Source organism: Bactrocera tryoni, chromosome 3 (assembly GCF_016617805.1).
Source record: "Bactrocera tryoni isolate S06 chromosome 3, CSIRO_BtryS06_freeze2, whole genome shotgun sequence".
Taxonomy (NCBI): Eukaryota; Metazoa; Arthropoda; class Insecta; order Diptera; family Tephritidae; genus Bactrocera; species Bactrocera tryoni.
The window spans coordinates 1657270-1674137 of NC_052501.1; the positions used below are offsets into that span (position 1 = coordinate 1657270).

The 16868-nt window shown below is 39.7% G+C and overlaps 1 protein-coding gene across 2 annotated transcripts; it reads right to left on the minus strand.

The window, feature by feature from the left end:
- Positions 1-13193: 13193 nt before the first annotated feature.
- On the minus strand, positions 13194-16795 carry LOC120772240 (flocculation protein FLO11). Of its 2 annotated transcripts, none has more exons than XM_040100735.1 (8): positions 16578-16795; positions 16362-16506; positions 15741-16304; positions 15515-15678; positions 14690-15462; positions 14509-14632; positions 13764-14439; positions 13194-13698 (listed from the first exon to the last, which is right to left on the minus strand). In XM_040100735.1, exons 1-8 carry the CDS (start codon positions 16644-16646, stop codon positions 13505-13507), a joined length of 2709 nt encoding a protein of 902 aa, XP_039956669.1. In that variant the 5' UTR covers positions 16647-16795; the 3' UTR covers positions 13194-13504. The 2 variants fall into 2 exon arrangements, with proteins under 2 accessions (XP_039956669.1, XP_039956668.1); XM_040100734.1 differs by having other exon boundaries at positions 15515-15681.
- Positions 16796-16868: the final 73 nt, after the last annotated feature.

The window sequence follows — 16868 nt, forward strand, 5'->3', positions numbered from 1 at the left end:
CCAAACTCCATGCTGTAATAAAAAATGAGTTTCTTTAAGCGATTTTTATTTGCGTTATATTTTTATGCAAATTTTGTTTATAAACACATATCAAATGATGGAAAATGCAACTAATTAAGAGTACACTCTCGACCTAAAAGACTGTCTTAATTGGAATGGACTGGGTTCATAAAGGTAGTCTGGCTTGAAGCTCATTATTGTGTTGTAAACCAAGTGGGAAAGTGCTGATTTTGAGCTGTGAGTGATAGAAAAAGTTTTCACTTTAAGAAATAATTTTTGGATCAGCAGCATTTATTCAACAGGCTTTCTCTAATTTAACAGAATCCAGCATATTTTTATGAAAATATCTGAAATAATAATATTGGGTAGTCGAAAAAGTATTTTCGTATTTTGTCGATAGATGTCGTAGCAGTCGTATATCTGCAGCGCTACCAATCACATTGTGTTATACCATATAGTGTTGGAAAGGTGAGATTTTAAGTTTCATTTTACCAAAAAATATTAAATTCGGGGAAGTTAAAAAAAAGTTGCAGCTGTTCAAAAATAAAATTATTGAATTATTTTGAAATTTTTGTAAAAAAAAGGGACAAATGCCACGCAAGCCACCAATGAATTTTATGAAGTGTACGGAGACGATGCTGTATTAGTTCGTGTAGCACAACAATGGTTCGCCCGCTTATTTTCTGGAAATTTCGAAATTTCGATTTACACTGATGGAATAATATCTCCAGCGGAAAAATGGTAAAAGGTGGTCGACCAAAATGGTACATATTTGTTTATTTATTTATTAGTATAAAAATAAAAAAAAAATAGTTGATGTCTGTTTAGAAATACGAAAATACTTTTTCGACAACCCTATATTTTCATGAAAATATCTAAAATAATATCTTTCTAATTTAAAGTTTTCTCTATTCGCGTCCAGGTGGCATTTAGCCACCTTACATAAATTACTTCCAGCAAAAGTAGACTTATGAGAAACAAATTCGTTTGTTGAATAATTTTTCCATTTTCTTTTAAAGAATTCTCAAGTTCAATGACTCACTTTGTAAAAATCTAGAATAAGTTTAGTACAATGGCTGCATTACGTAAGGTTTATTACCACGCAAATGTCGCCAGGGCTGCTTACTAAACAATAAAGAAGTGAGTATAAAAAGCGGTCATTAAGCTTCAAACGACAAATGGCCGAACATTAAACAATGGCGACTTGTTACATAATGCAAATCGCTGACAGAAATAGTTTAAGAGATTAGTGCAAAAAGCGAAGCTATTAACAACAGATTAAACGGGTGAGCCATTAGGCAAATGGCAGCAGAACAAAAACTAATTCGAGGTTCATTCTGAGGGGCTAGGGCTGGGCTTGAAAGAAGAAATAGTGACCAATGCAGACATTTAGATGTTAATAATAAAAGCAATAGGCTTCTGCCAGCAAAAATCAGCGTGAAAACTTTTTAGAAAAATTGTACAAAACAAATAATGAATTTTTTTGTGTATTCCCAATCCGCGTTTTCTTGTTCGCCATAGTCTATAAAAGCGAATATGCAAATAACTAAATTCAATTTAATTTCGGCCGCACTCAAATACATACATGCAGAGCCAGCATAAAGACAATTAACCGTAAAAAATATACCGTTGATGAAGATTCGTAAAACTGGTTTTGCATTGTAAATCAGATTTATTCAGTTTTTTTAAGATCGCACAATAGACTCTCTATAGATGCTAATTCAGCAATTGAAAGACATATGTATTTATATGTGCACGTGTGTGGTGAATAAATTCGTATTTGCTGTGGAGCCGCTAAATAAGCAATAATGCGAAAGATTATTTGAGGTAAGCGAAAGTATCCGAAATTGATCGCACCCATATTGCCGATTGTTATGACATGATGCCAGTCTGTCATAGCTCAACACTAAGATTTTGGCATTTCTCTTTTGACCAAAATAAGACAAAGGTTACTCAAACTACAGTATGTGCTAAAGGTATATTTACATACATTTATGTGGAACAACCAAGTTGCGGATAAAGCTGATACGATGGCGATCCTTAGCTCATGACGATATTTAGTGGACTTGTGGAAATACTATCAATAAAACGATCATTCCGTTCTTCAGCGGGACAAAAATTGTACTTCAAGCTTTCCCTAGCGGACAGGGGGTAGAATTTGTCCGCGGTAAGGTATGCCTGTCGTAAGAGGCGACTAACCAGTATGCACTATGTCTGTTATTTATTTGGCTTGCCTCGAAATCTCGGCATAGTCTTGTCGGAAATAGTGCTATAATATGTATACTCAGGTTCAACTCAATTTATCTACTTTGAATGAGATTCCTTCTAATGAAAATATGTACATTTGAAGTTCAAGCGGCAAATGTTACCAGCCATTAAGTTTGATAAGTGCGCAATTGGTATTTGCAAAAGCCACAAGGTCTGACTGGAGACATAAATCTGGTAACACGAGGAGCGGTCAGCTTGGAGTTCGCTCCAATTTGCTCATTGGGTTTGGCCCTTATGGAGATACGTGGTGGCTGTGGTTTAAACCTAAAGACAGGTAGGATTGAAAAATTAAATAGAGGGTGGACTCGCACTGCGGTCGGGTGACGGAACCACAGCACCTCAGAGGTTTTAGGTCAACCTCGAGTCCTACCAAAGTACAAAAGGTGTCCCGTCCACCTGACTAATTGGAGCCAAATAATACTTGCAAATAACCCTTTAGTACTTCAGGCTTATAAATTCAACAAATAATCAAGACTTCGTCGAACAACAACCCCAAGGATAAGGACTGTTCGTGAACCACCTAAGCTCTCAATACGAAATCGGAAAATGTCTAAAATAAGTTGAAACTACAACAAGCAAAAGGTTACCCTAACGAAATGAAAACGATGCGGGTGCTAAAGCCTCAAGACCCCTTTTACAGATTAGCTAAGGACTTCTTGCCGCGAGAAAAACCAGATCCGCTTCAAATAAACTGATGCAATTGCAACTGAAGTTCGTTAAATCAAAAAAATGCACTCTCGCTCTGGTTACAACATCGGCAGTCCTCAACAACAAAGAAACTTGAAACGCATAAAAAATCAACAAGCAACAATTACCAAATAACTGTACTCCTACACATACAAAGCGCAGCTGTGCGAATGAAAACGAAAACGAAAACTGCTGCGCTTGCAACAAAATGCCCTTCACACAGTGCACCAGCAGACAGACAAACGATTTCTTCCAATGAACCGAATAAAAAGTTGAGAAATTGTGAAAGAAAATCAAGCCAGAAATGCATTGAATGCAAAACATGAAGCCAACTGGCCAATGTCAGACCAGCGGGAAGCAAAAAGTAAAATTAATGGAAAGAAGACAGACAACTTAACTAAAAATAAATTGCATGTTTGAAAATAAATAGCAAGAGCTCGGGTTAATAGCAACCCCCGCGAGGCGCGAAGCGAAAAAAGTCGGCAAAGAGTGAGCTATCAAAAAAGTACATGTAGCAACGGTTAATGAGCAGTTGTTGCACTGCCAGAAAATAAGTTCAGTCACTCTCAACAGTAAGCAGAGCAGAGCAGTTGAAGTCGAAACCGAAACCGAAACAACGATGTCGCGTTCAACGAAAGTGAAAGCACTTAGAAAGGTTGAACACGCCGCGAGTGCTGTGCTTTTTCTGCTTCTTCTTCTTCTTTTCTTACTCAACTCTGTACGTATTGGACCAACCACTGTTATTATGTTACTTCGGCTGCCCAGTCAACTACTGTTTTCAGCTGCTTTTTTCTCGATTTTAGTGCCATTGACTTCCAACAGCCAATTTGAACGATTTCCTCGGGAAGTTGCTTTCCACGTGCAAAGAGCGTGAATATAACAAGACATTCGCAATTATTTTACATGTTTACTATTAGCGATTAGAATTATAATTGGAGTGACTATGAATTCAGTAAATGAAATGCCACAACCAGTGCAAAAACAACTCTTTCATAAAATATGTTAAAAATATATTTTTCACCTACGAATTGAAGTGACTTGTGGTAGGGTCTTAAGTACAGTATTTCGTCTGTTTGATAATACTTCCGCCATAATTTCGATTATTTTTGGCGTTATTTTTTGCAAGTAAACATTGAATTTCAAGGGAGTACAATGCCAAAACTTCTTAGAAACGATGTTTAATCTAAAACACAAGATAACCTCGAAATAGGTACCAAAAAACTGGTGCAAAGCTTGTTCAATTAAACACAAAAAATATATATTCAACTATTCATCACACTTGAAGTTTAGATGGAACCTGACATGCAAAAGAAATAAGAGTGTAAGGCTTCGTTCCGCAGTCATTGGGAACAAGCATTTGATATTTTACGTTTGGTATACAGGAAGCTGCTTTAGTAAAGTCTTCAAACTTTTCAACGCTTTATTTCTGCACTCCTACTCTTACTGGACACATAGTAAACTCACCAGCTGATAAATCCTCAACTCTTTAACCCGGACTGGTCTATTTAAGCAACCATCGCAAACCGAAACGATAAAAATGTTTACCTTAAAGCATTGGCACTGCCTTTTCTATGTTCGTTTGATCACCAAATGTCAATTATTTTGTGTTGGCATCAGAAAAATAGCCACGGATCGCAGCTTATGAATCGACTCAACACATTTTGATTAATATTTTGGGTTCTTTATACCCAAAAGTCAAAGTAATATCAAAATCTTGACAGTCGTGACTAAGTAGTCGAAATGGACTCGAATGTTTTTCCGGCCCAGGACTGTCGACTCGCTAGCATGAATCGAAATTGCTTCAGGAATATTTTCTGCCGCTACATCAACAGTTCGTAAAACAGTTGCTTGACACCTAAAGAGCCTGTAATCAGCAAACACATCATTACTGGTTACGAGACGTGATGACATCGAGCCTGTATGAATATGCGACACCCAGTTGAAATTTACAATATTGTATAACAAATTTAAAATAGTGAGAATGTCGGTTTTTGTCAGTCCGACCCAAATTTGATCAAATTATATAATGAGGCATTTTGCAAAAAAGATTGCCATCAAGAAAAAAGAATAAATGCTTTGTTCGAGATGTTTCTAAGTTTCGTAGCATTTCCAATGGATGGGAGAAAAGGTAAGCGAAACGACCCCGGATTTATATCCGAGCAAAACCAGTTTATACAATAGCAGTCCGCCGCAACACAAACATTTTCATTAAATGAACATTTTTGGCCTAAACAGTACAGCTTATCGAAAGAAATATTTACAAAAAAAACTTACTAAATCCCCGGCAAGCGGCTCCATTCCGCTCCACTGTGTGTCTGAAGTTAGACAATCCCATCAGCCGTCCTTCATACAAGACTTACAATTATATTAAAGGAATAACATTTACGAGACATAACTGTAAATATGAAACCGTTTGAAACGCGACACACCATAAATACCTGAATATGTATGTATATCGGTATACAAGTGTATATGCTATGGGCATATGGATATATGTACATAGTATGTGTAAAGTATTAGTAAGTGCAAAGCCATGCACAATATTTTGTCTCAGTTAAAACCAGTTCACAAAATTACTTTTGCTTTCGCAGAAGGGCACTCACCGGTGAAAATTTTGCAGCCTTCGTCTGCGGTTTTATATATTTACTTCGGCTTGTCTTATTTCTCAACTCGTTGTTTATTTTCTTTCTCTGTTGTGTTTTTGGAAACCAGCTACACACGAGAAGACTGGCTTGTGCTTGTGGTTATATACATATGACTCACTGATACTTTCCGCTGACAGCGCACTAACAGTTAGCCGAATGCGGGTTTTCAGCGTCACATTTACTACGAAATTCGGATATACATGCGACTCACTTTACATACACCAAAAATAGTTTTTTATTTTGCTCCTCGTACAAATCAATTTATTTAGTTTTCGGCACATATTTATGGGTTTACCGCCGTTATGCAATCATGTTGAGGTAGTTTTTGAGTCATGAGTTTACGATTGCAAAACAAAAGACTTTGGGCACGAACCTCAAATGGCATGGCCCTCAATGGACCATTAACAACGCCATGAGTAATAAATTAAAATCGATACTAGTAAGCAACTAAATGCAATCGTAGTAAATATTTAGGAATATATATATATATATATACATATATATGTATATGTATATATGGTTATACAATATATAAGGCTATTATTAATTTATAAAATGTATCTGTTATTTATAAGAAGAAGAAAGAAAGAAAAGGTAGCATTAAGAGTAGAGCAAAGGTTTTTATTTTCGAAACGGGCATATGCAGTGGCGTAGCTACAACTTCGGGCGCCCGGGGCCAAGGATGCCCTGCCGCCCCCCTTTATCTACCTACCTAAATATCTTCGATATTAAGTATATACAATTTAGGAAGGCCACGCAAATTCTGAAGTTCCAAAATTCTCTCGGTTTTTGAGGAAATTGATAGTAAATTTACAAGACATCTTATTAAAAGCCCTAAAAAAAAACCCATTTTCGCCTTATATCTTGTACACTTTTGACACAATTTTCAGGAATTTTTGCCCGCATTGGAGTTTTAAAAAGAGCGAATATCGTTTTGCCGCCCCCAAGACGTTGCGCCCGGGGCGACGGCCCTCTTCGCCCCCCCCCCATAGCTACGCCACTGGGCGTACGAACTCAAAAGGTACAGGGTTTTTCGACTACCCTATATCACCATCTTGTACCGGTAATATAGGGTAGTCGAAAAACTCTTTTCGTATTTCTAATCAAACTTCAACTTATTTTTTTTATTTTGTTCAACCGCTTTTTGCATTTTTTCCGCTAAAGACATTATTCCATCAGTGTAAATCGAAATTTCCAGAACGGAAGCGAACGAACCATTATTTTTTTGGTAGCACTGGAGATATACGACTGCACCGGCATCTATTGACAAAATACGAAAATACTTTTTCGACTACTCAATATAATATTCTCTTGCACACCAGTGTCACTTCTGACTAATTTTCAACATAAAAAGGGATTAAAGATTGCAGAATGCGCATTTGCGATAAGTGAGTCAACTCGTTCATGAATAAATAACTCAAATGGAATTTTGAAATTTTGGAAGAAAAGTTCCCTAATGGGGCTTCATTGAAACAAAAAGTAGTTTACACTAATAACTTTGGGAATATTTTATACATTTACAAACATATCGACACGTGAAATTCTAAATCCGGCCTAGCTGCGATTTTTCGCGCAGATTTAGATTTCACCGCTATGTATGTACGAGCACGCTGTCAGCTGGTTTGTTATCCATGCTTAAACGAGCGGCTTAGCAAGACTCATCATTGAGCTTTCTATTATTTATGTAGCGTGAAAACTCACCTTCACTTCATCGGCGCGGCTCGTTACACACCAGCACCAGCAGCAGCAGCAGAGGCGCGCAGTAGCCTAATCCAAGCGCAGCCGTACAAGCGCTTCACACTTGCAGCAAATACCGTGGCAAAAGCGTTGCAGTGGACCAGCGAAATTGCAGAAAGAAATGTATTAACGGCAAACAGCGTTCAAACGAATAAACAGCACGCACGCATGCGCAGACATACACTCGATGATCTGTATAGCACAGCGCCAATCAACGCACAAAACGAGCGAGTGATTCCGAAAACACTTAGATTTCGACACGCACAAGCAAGTTGCTGCGATTATTGTGGAATATTTGAAAATCACTTTCACACTTTTTAACAGTAAAACTTTAGTTTTTACGCGGACGCGAGTTTTTTTTTTTTAATATAATAACGGTAGTAGCCTAAATAATAAAACTTTGAAAATTAATTTACTTCGTTTGCATAATGCCATAATGACCGAATTGAATTTACGTCTCACTTTATTTATTTAAACATCTCTTTGTGTGTGTGTGTGACACCTCTTCGATGGCGTCGCTGGTGACAAGGCGACATGCAATTTATTATGTTGTTATTCTTGCAACATACTTATTGCAGCACACCATGCAATTTGCCTACTTTCAGCCAACACGCGCACACACACACACACACACACTCGAACACTCACGGTCGCGCACACAAGCTGCATTGAAAGGAAGCAAAACTCGCCGCGGCAGTTGCTGCGGAAAATGGCACAAGAAAATAGCACAAGTAACAGTTTCTCAGCTGCAATTTTCGGAACGCAGCTGAATGTCAAATGCACCACCAACACACCAACCGACCAACAGACGAAAAAGCAAACAGCAAACGCTCGTAACAGTATCAAGAACGTCAAGTACACAGCAGAGCTCGGATTTGACATTGGCCCGTTGAAAAAGTCAACAATATTGACTTGTTGTTGTATACACTGCAACAACCATTTGTTGTTCTCTGCAGATATTGTTGTTGTTATTGTCTCACACGTCCGCTACCATGTGTGCGTGTGTGTGTGTGAAGACGAGTGCGGGGAAAACTTGAACGGCATTGTCGGTTTGGCGTTCTCGCCACTTGATCAACTGCCTGCTCGCTCGTTGTTGTTATGTGCTGTCATTCCAGTTTCATTTCACCTGAATGTCCGGTTATCGTCACTGTTAGCTTCTAGTGTCATACAAGTGCTTATTATAGCCAACTTAGCAAGACTGTCGAACGAGTTATGCCGCAGCACTAGACGTGGAGTTCACTTTGGTGCGGTTGGAAATATCTGCTGTGCTGCATTGGATGCTTGATGTTGCACAGGCCATATGGAAAATGTATATTGATTTTTTCACCAGTTTGCTTCCCGATATCGGACACTAGTACAAAGGGCTGGGCATTGCATTTGGCTCTATGAACTCTGATTGAATGAGTTCTTTGAGTAAGAAATCTCAGCTGTTGGTTCAGGCTTTGCTAAGTGATCTAGCAATAAAAGTGGTTCTCTGTCTCTGCTTAGGTCTAATACCAATGAATTACTTATTATTGAATCTGGTGGAGTATCAGTAACTTTCGGCTTGCACAAGCTCGATTAGATGAAACCCCGAAAATGCGAAATACCGAGCGCCTATGAAATGGTACTATCTCGTATGAGATATTCGCCCGAAAAAATGGCTATAATCTCCAAAAGCAAATACCGTTAAATAATTCCTGCTACCGAAAAGTTGTGCCGTTGTTATAACTGAGCCAGTGGAGGATCAGTGTGCCAACCACGCATCCCCGAGCAGCGAATGCCAAACGTGATTGCTAAATTGCTGGTTACAATTGCCGAAACTGCAACATTGCCAGCAGCAACAACACGTCAGCTGAAGCTGCTGCAGCGTCAGCTACCAAGTCAATTGGGAGGCATTAGCTGTGTGTGTCGCCGACAGCAATCAAGCTATCATTCGAAAGAAAATACGTGCACTCAGATATGGATGTTTATGGAAAAATAACAAATAACTGAATTTTTCTAAAAAAAATTTAATTATTTCATTTCAGTCTCTTACTAAACTTGTATTGCTTTGACACTTTATTTCTAGTTTGGTTGCTTCATCATAAAAGAATTACGATTAATAAGGAAAAAACTCGAATAGTGTGCTGAAAGGAGAGAGATTTAACCGAACCAAATGGATACATAAATACAAATTTCAATCCGTAAGATTGGGGTTAGATGGCTGATCAAAGATCACACGTGGATGTAGTCCTTTGTGAGGCCATAGATCGGAAGAACTTCTGGATTCGAACTCAAAAAATAAGAAAACGCTACAAATTTGCAAGGCGTTTAATTTCCATTCCCGCCAGCTCAGCGGGATGTCTGCAGGTATGCGCTCCAAAGTGTTAAAGTCTTGACAAGTCACGTCAAATGCATCTATGTATGTATGTGTGTGTGGAGCGTTAATTATCGCTGTGCAACCTAATTTAGCGCTCGCGCACCAAATTGCTATCGCCCGCATAATGTTAGAGTAAGGCACAAGAACGCACACACAGTGCCACGCTTTGGAAGGAATGTGACTTTGAGTGTACCTTTGTCGTGAGCTTGTAAGCACTAAGTATGAACGTATGAATGTATGCATGAATGTATGTTTGTATGCATGTCACAATATTACACTTTTATTTTTGCTTGCACCAATTTCCACAGCGAAATTCATTATTTTCATTACTTTGCTTTTGTTTTTGTTTTTCTGCGCTAATTGCCTGCCATGAGGTAAACACACACACACATACGCACATGGACTTCGCTGCTTGCTGCTTGTAGGCAATTCATATGTATATCTTTCTTATTGCAACTTTAGCCACTTTTTCTACAATTTCTTTTGTTTTAATTTTTTTCTTTTTTCATTTTTAGACTCGCACTCGCGTCAGCATCGAGCGAAGTTTTGCGCGCACAAACACAGGCATACGAATTTGCAACACACACACACACACATGCGCGCATTATTCCGATTATTCCGACAAGTGAACGAATGCTGACGAAAAAGAAAGTTTTTAAGCCATCTTTGCAGTCGTTGCTGCCTCCGCTCCGCGTCTTGTCGTACACCTATTGCACACACTGTGTTTTGCTTTTGTTTTTGCTTCCAATCTGGGCAAATCTACACACAACGCACATGTGTGCGTGTAAAATGGCACTGTCCATTAAGTTTTGCGTTGCTTTGAGATCAAAAACCAAACAATCCAAATCCGTTTTCAAATGCCTATATCCGATTTCGGATCCAACGGCGTGCGAGGCTAAAAATTTTGCCGAGTGACATTTTTCACCTGTCTCCGCGGCTCCTATGAGCCAATGTATCACACATCACATTCGATTATAAAGTACGTCTGGATGTGCGTGTGTGTGTATGTGTTGCAAATGCGTTTGTTATTCTTGTTTTTACACAATCCGCACCCGCGACCTGCGACCGCTTTCAAGCCGATTTCAGCAGCGACTTTTGAGCTTGCACTTTAGTTACACACTACACACACCAAACACAGCCGAGAATTGCTGCTTCTTTCACTGGGTTGCGCGCACTTACCACTTGCAATGTTCGCTTGGAGACGTCTTAACACAAGCACGATCCGCCTTTAACTGATCGCGCCGCGCCAACTGAAGTCGGTTGCTTGCCAGCTAGTCCAAACCGCAAGAAAGTGTGGTGAATTCCATTACCAACTGAAAGCCAACGACGGACAAGAGATCAACGGCAACAACAACAATGGCAACACGTACTCATTACATTATCGCGGGCAGCGCAAGGGAAGGCAAGGCCAATAAATCGAATGTAGCAACGCAGACAAGAAGCATTGAGGAAGACAGAAAAACGTTAGCAAGAAATATGAGGATTCACTCACGGCTGCAAAAGCTTTCGTAAGAGCTTTCACGGCCTTCGTGTGTAATATTTCGTTGCAATCTCTTTGTTTACCGAGCAACTTGAAGCCTGCCAAGAAATTTTGTAAAGTGATCCTCTTAAATTTTTCTTTTAAATAGCGAGTCACACTCACTGAGCTCGGCATTGAATGATTTCCATGTCGTTGAAGGATTTAGCTGACTCATTGACATGATTTGTAGTTCACTTGCAGGTCTCCACTAGGGCAACATCAGATAGACGTGGCAAAATGAAAGCTCTGAAATGTTCAAATTTTTGGTTTCACAATTTGAAATCCCGCAAGCTCTTTAAAGTCTAGCGGAACTCGGTTTCAGTTTCGAAATTTCATGTCGATATTCTTAAAGGTTGCAATTAATTATTTCAAATATCAATCGCTCCGGCTTGAATTATGGCTCTCGGATTTGATGAAAGTTTTTGATGCAAGAGAGTTGCTTCCTTTGGGATCTTGTAAAACGAGAGATTTGCTTTCTTTCTTTCTTACGATCTCACTTCCCTCCACTTTTTGCACGTGTCAGCGTTACTAATGCCAATCCAGCTGGTATATGATGCCAGTTGGAATAGTAGATAGAAAGTAATGATTAAGGTATTGCACTGCGACCTACGGTCCATTGTGCCCCTATATCACATACGCTCACCAAGTTCCAGCATCCTGAACAATTCAGGAATCTATTGTACGTGACTGAGGTGATGTGATCCCTGTCCACGTAGATGGAAGCTACGGTGCTAGGCAATCCAGAATCAGGTGTTATGGGGTTTGCTGTTCCCTTTCGCAGAACCGGCAGTTGGCGCAAGAAACTATGCCCATGTTGTGCGAATAGAGCGCTAAAAGGAGTCGGAATTTGTCTCGATGGAAGTTGATTATTTCCTTAAACCTTGGCCATTCCTACTGCCTGCTGACAGTGCTATTCTCTCCCCACTATCTCCTTCGTGCTGAGCAGCTCCTTAAGCGATGCATGGTTGTGGTCCCGTCATCTGTAATTTAACCGTCATGCAGTCTTTATAAATAACAGTGATAGTCTTGACGATGAAATGCATGTCCTTAAGCCATTCTATCTCACCATGGTCCCTTTGTCTTGCATTCTAGCTCTGCGGCATAGATTTCGACGATGGAGTCATCGGACACTTTTAATCCGTCAGTGTAGATGTTGTTATGTCCACTGCCGGGTCGCTTGTTTCCGCGTCATCCACTATTATTGTTGTTGTTGTAACGGTTATCTAGACGCCGCTTGTGGGGAGGCAATAAGTTAACAGTTACCGAAATCACTTAACGGTTGGCCAAGGTAACGAGCTGTTTCGACGTGTTCGCACCGTAGTTAGAAGAGAGTTAAGCGAACCAACCATGGGCATGGAAAGAGATGGTGCGGAGATGCGTGCAGGACATAGATTTTGTGATTTCTGTCTATTCTGGTTAAGTTGGAGTTTAGCCTGATACAATACGCTTGCTTCACGTAGCAACTCGAGCTCTAGTTCTGCAATAAGTGGTGTTTAGACTCGAAATACCGCAGTTACTGGGAGGAAGTCAATGAAGGTGTTAATACCCACACTGTGAATGACATTTAGTGTCCGTCTCGACGTGTTTGCCCTGCTTCGAGCAGAAATTGCTTGGGGAGAAGTGTGTGTTTGCTTCTTTACAGGAAGCACGTGGGCCTCACTGTGTAGATGCTCGATGGGAGATATCCTGCTGTAGCTCGGAGTGCGGTGTTCTGCCAGGTTGTACCTTCTCCATCTGTGTCCAGGCGATTTGGAAGATCTTGTCGCGACTCGGTACTTTTACATCAATCGAGACTGTGTGCGAAATGAAGGGTGTCTCCCATTATGCAGAGGACACCGATCCGGCGTATTCGCTTCACCGCTTTTCTTTTCAGATTTTGCTGGCAGCGGTACACCACCCCGAAGCACCGTAAGGCAAGAGTGGCATAACCTCACTTATTTGAAACAAATTCATTTTTATGGCATACAATATTTTCTTGAGAATAAAATTTGAATCATTATTTGTTTTTCGTTATATTTTATTTGTAAAAAAAGTGCAAAATGTGTCATGATAATCAAACACGTTAAAATGCTTACAAAATTCCTTATGTATACATGAAAAGCACTCCTCATATGTGTATGTATGAATAGGATAGTGCAAGAGATTTTACCAACAAATTACAAACAATAAAAGGATTAATAATTAGAGCAAGCAGCTACTTGTACTAAATACAACTAAAATTCCATTTCAAATTAATTAACAGACTAATCTCTATTTTATATGTCATATACAAAGAGAAACGATTATTTATGAATACAGAGCAAACGTTTAATATTTTGGCAGCTCTGAATAACGCGGTGGGGTTGTCCATAAGACGCTTGAATTGCGTTTCAAATGATGCGAGCTAATATTGGGGAAGATCGAACGCAAGTCCGGTGACATCGGTTGCACCGAAAAGAAGCTGTCAATTATTTTCGTGGGCCAGTATTGCTGCATACGAATTGCCGAGCCACGTACGTGACCTGTTGAACAATACAATGATAAATGCATATTATAAAAGTGAAATTTTTGTTATTGTTTTACATACTTCGGCTCCAAGTTGGTGGCGGTGGTCGCTTATACGAAGTCTTTTCCTCTTCATCTGTTGAATCATCTTCATGCAACATTTCGAATGTGTACTTCGATTGATGTTTCGGGGGTGGTGGCAACATTTTCGCTGCAGCAGCGCGAGCATTCTGTTGCTGCTTCATTTGTTGCAACAACTCACGTTCTTGTTCGGCCTTTGCTTTGGCTGCCTTCAATTTAGCGGCGTCTTCTTGCTGTCGCAAGTTACGCTGGATCTCCTCGAGCGCTTGCTTCTTCTGTTCAGCCTCTTGTTGTTTTTTCAGTCGCTTTTCCTCGCGCTCCTTCACTAATTTGGCTGCGCGTTCAGCACGTTCCCGTTCTTTAGCTTCTCGCTGTTGTGCGGCGATAAGATGCTTCTGTTCTCGTTGCTTCTTGCGCTCCTCGGCTAAGCTATGCAAACCCTTGCGAAAATCTTCGGCACTATTTTCGCGTGATAAAGTTTTTGAAGTAGTTGTACTGGCAGTGGCTTTAACACCAGCAATACCTTTCGGATGCGGCATAACTTTTGACGCACTATTTGGCACTTTCTTTACTTTTGCTAACGACCCTGTGAGATTAGAAGATTGTGTTGGAGTGAGGAATCGCCCTAGTGTAGGCGCGGATGCAAGCTTTCCAAAAGTTGGAGTGTTTATACTTGACTACAAATATTATGTAACAATATATATACATATATATATAAGAAACAACTATTTTCAACTTTCACTTACCGGTGCTGCGTTTTCCTTAGTTCGTTTCGGACGACCGGAACTCGTTACCTCTGTAGTATGTGCAGCTATTGCAGCATTTTCGAAAGCTTCAACCTTTTTCTTCACCGGACTTTGCACAAGGGGGCTAAAACCAATAAATTGGTAAGAATTATGTCAAAAACAGAAATCTGTATATATTTACTTGAATAGTTCATTTGTACGGGTAGGCATTTTGAAAATCTTAGCTGACCCTAATTTTGTAGAAGCTGGACCGGGTTTTGGCAGAGTTGCTAATTTAGCCTTTGGCTTTTCCGGTTCAAATGACTCATCCTCGGTTATTAGGCTATCTTGTTGGGGATGTGTTGTGTCTTTTGCAGTCTCCATCGAGTGACGGGACGAGACAGTCGAATTGTTTGCTTTGTCATTGACGGGCACATTATATGTTGTGTCGCCCACCGAAGTGACCGCTCCGCCTGACTTTTTGTTTATTGTAACAGTCATATTAGCATTTTGACCATCCATAACAAAGGTGGCCTGTGCAGCATCCACCTGGAACGTGGTTTGTGCTGCATTTGCACAAAATGTAGCATCATTTATGACAGCACTTGTTACTACTGTCAAATTACCAGTCTTTTCGGGTTGTGCAGAATTATTTCTAGTCTCATTCATTCCTGCAGCGGCAGCAACTTCTGGCGGTACTAGTGAAACTCGCGTGGGCGGTGTGTTAACAGCTTCATTTGAAATTGGGTGGTCCACTGCATCTTCATAAACAGATCCACCAGACGCACGGGTTTGTTTACGAGTTTTACGGGTAGTTTCGGTTGCATCAATATCGCTAAATCTTTCAACTTTTATTGGTTTGGGCACAGCATCCTTTTTCTTGCGACGTTTAGTATTAGCGGTGGTAGTATTAACTGAAAGCGTGGTGGATGCCAGTGTCGAATCGTCGCTACCAGGTTCCGACTTTATAGGAATCTATGTAATTATTAAGGATTAGATAATGATTATTGAATTTTTTGAAGCATACCTTTGGTAATGGAACAGTTTGTTGCGCACTAACTGACGATTCCAGTGCTGTAGAAGGTGCCGAAAGCTCGATGTTTGCTTTGTCATTAGCAACTTCAATACTACTCTTTTCACGTTTAATTTTGATGCGTAGGCTACGAGTCTTACCGTCCTCTGTAGAATTGCCTACCATTTAAAAAGGAATACATTTTTACCGACAATTAATTAGAGAAAATTATTATACATACGTTGAGAATTTTTATCTGTGGCTTCATCGTCTGAATTCAGCTCCACCACAGATGGAGCTTTTGTTGGAATGGCTATTACTGAATTTTCAGATGTGACGCTAGCAATAGATTTAGAAGCATCACTGTCGCTCTGAATTGCGTTATCATCAACTTCGTGCATTTGTGAGGGTCGTTGTTCATGCTCCAACTTCACCTTAGTAGTGTTATTTCTACTGGGACGACGCATTTTACTATTAAGTTTTGGTTCTTTAAGGTTCTTTTCCGATTTCAATTTTGCTGCGCGTTGTGGTCTTGAAAATGACGTTTCAATATTACCAGCGACTTGTGTTAAATCACTGTGCGCAGTAATAGGCGCTGGAGGAGGTGGCATCAATTTTTCCTCTAATTGTTCTTTGTTTTCAACCTTTGCACTCCTTGGTGCAGGTGTTGGATTTAAAACGGGAGTTGGTGGGACGTGATCAATATCAATTTGCTCAGCTTCCATGGTATCGGCTGTGGCAAGAAGTTTAGAATTACTCGTACGCGCTGACAGACGAGGAGAAATTTTTTCAGGAACAGCCTCATCTGTTTTTAAAAATTATTATAGCATAAAAATTTCACAATTTAGCTTTTTCTACTCACTATCGCTTTCCGTCAGATCTGACAAGCGTTTAATTCGTTTCTTTTTTTGTTGAGGGGTGGCGTTAGGCAACTGACCCAATGTAATTGGCTCAAGAATTGCAGTTTTTTGACCACTAAGCTGATCGCGCAAATCTTTAATAAATTTCTTTAAAGAAAATTAAAAATAATTACAAAATAAGCAAAACACCAATTCTGTAAGCAATTGTGCAACTTTACCTCTTTAAGCTCCTTTAATTCATTGCAATATTCGTCACTCGTCTCAATTATTTTCAATAATCCCTCCATTTCGTGTCTTTGTCCGGCAAAGTAGTTAACTTCGAACTGAACAAATAGAATTTTTATAAAACCCTTTCTTTCCCTATATTTATTCGCCAAAATCAAATAATTTTCACAATAGTAAACTAAACCAAAGTCACACCAACATCTGCCACAAATGACTCCAAATACACATTTTCAAATCCGTTAACAGACGCCCGCTATGGAATCTAAAAGACAGTACTGCCAACT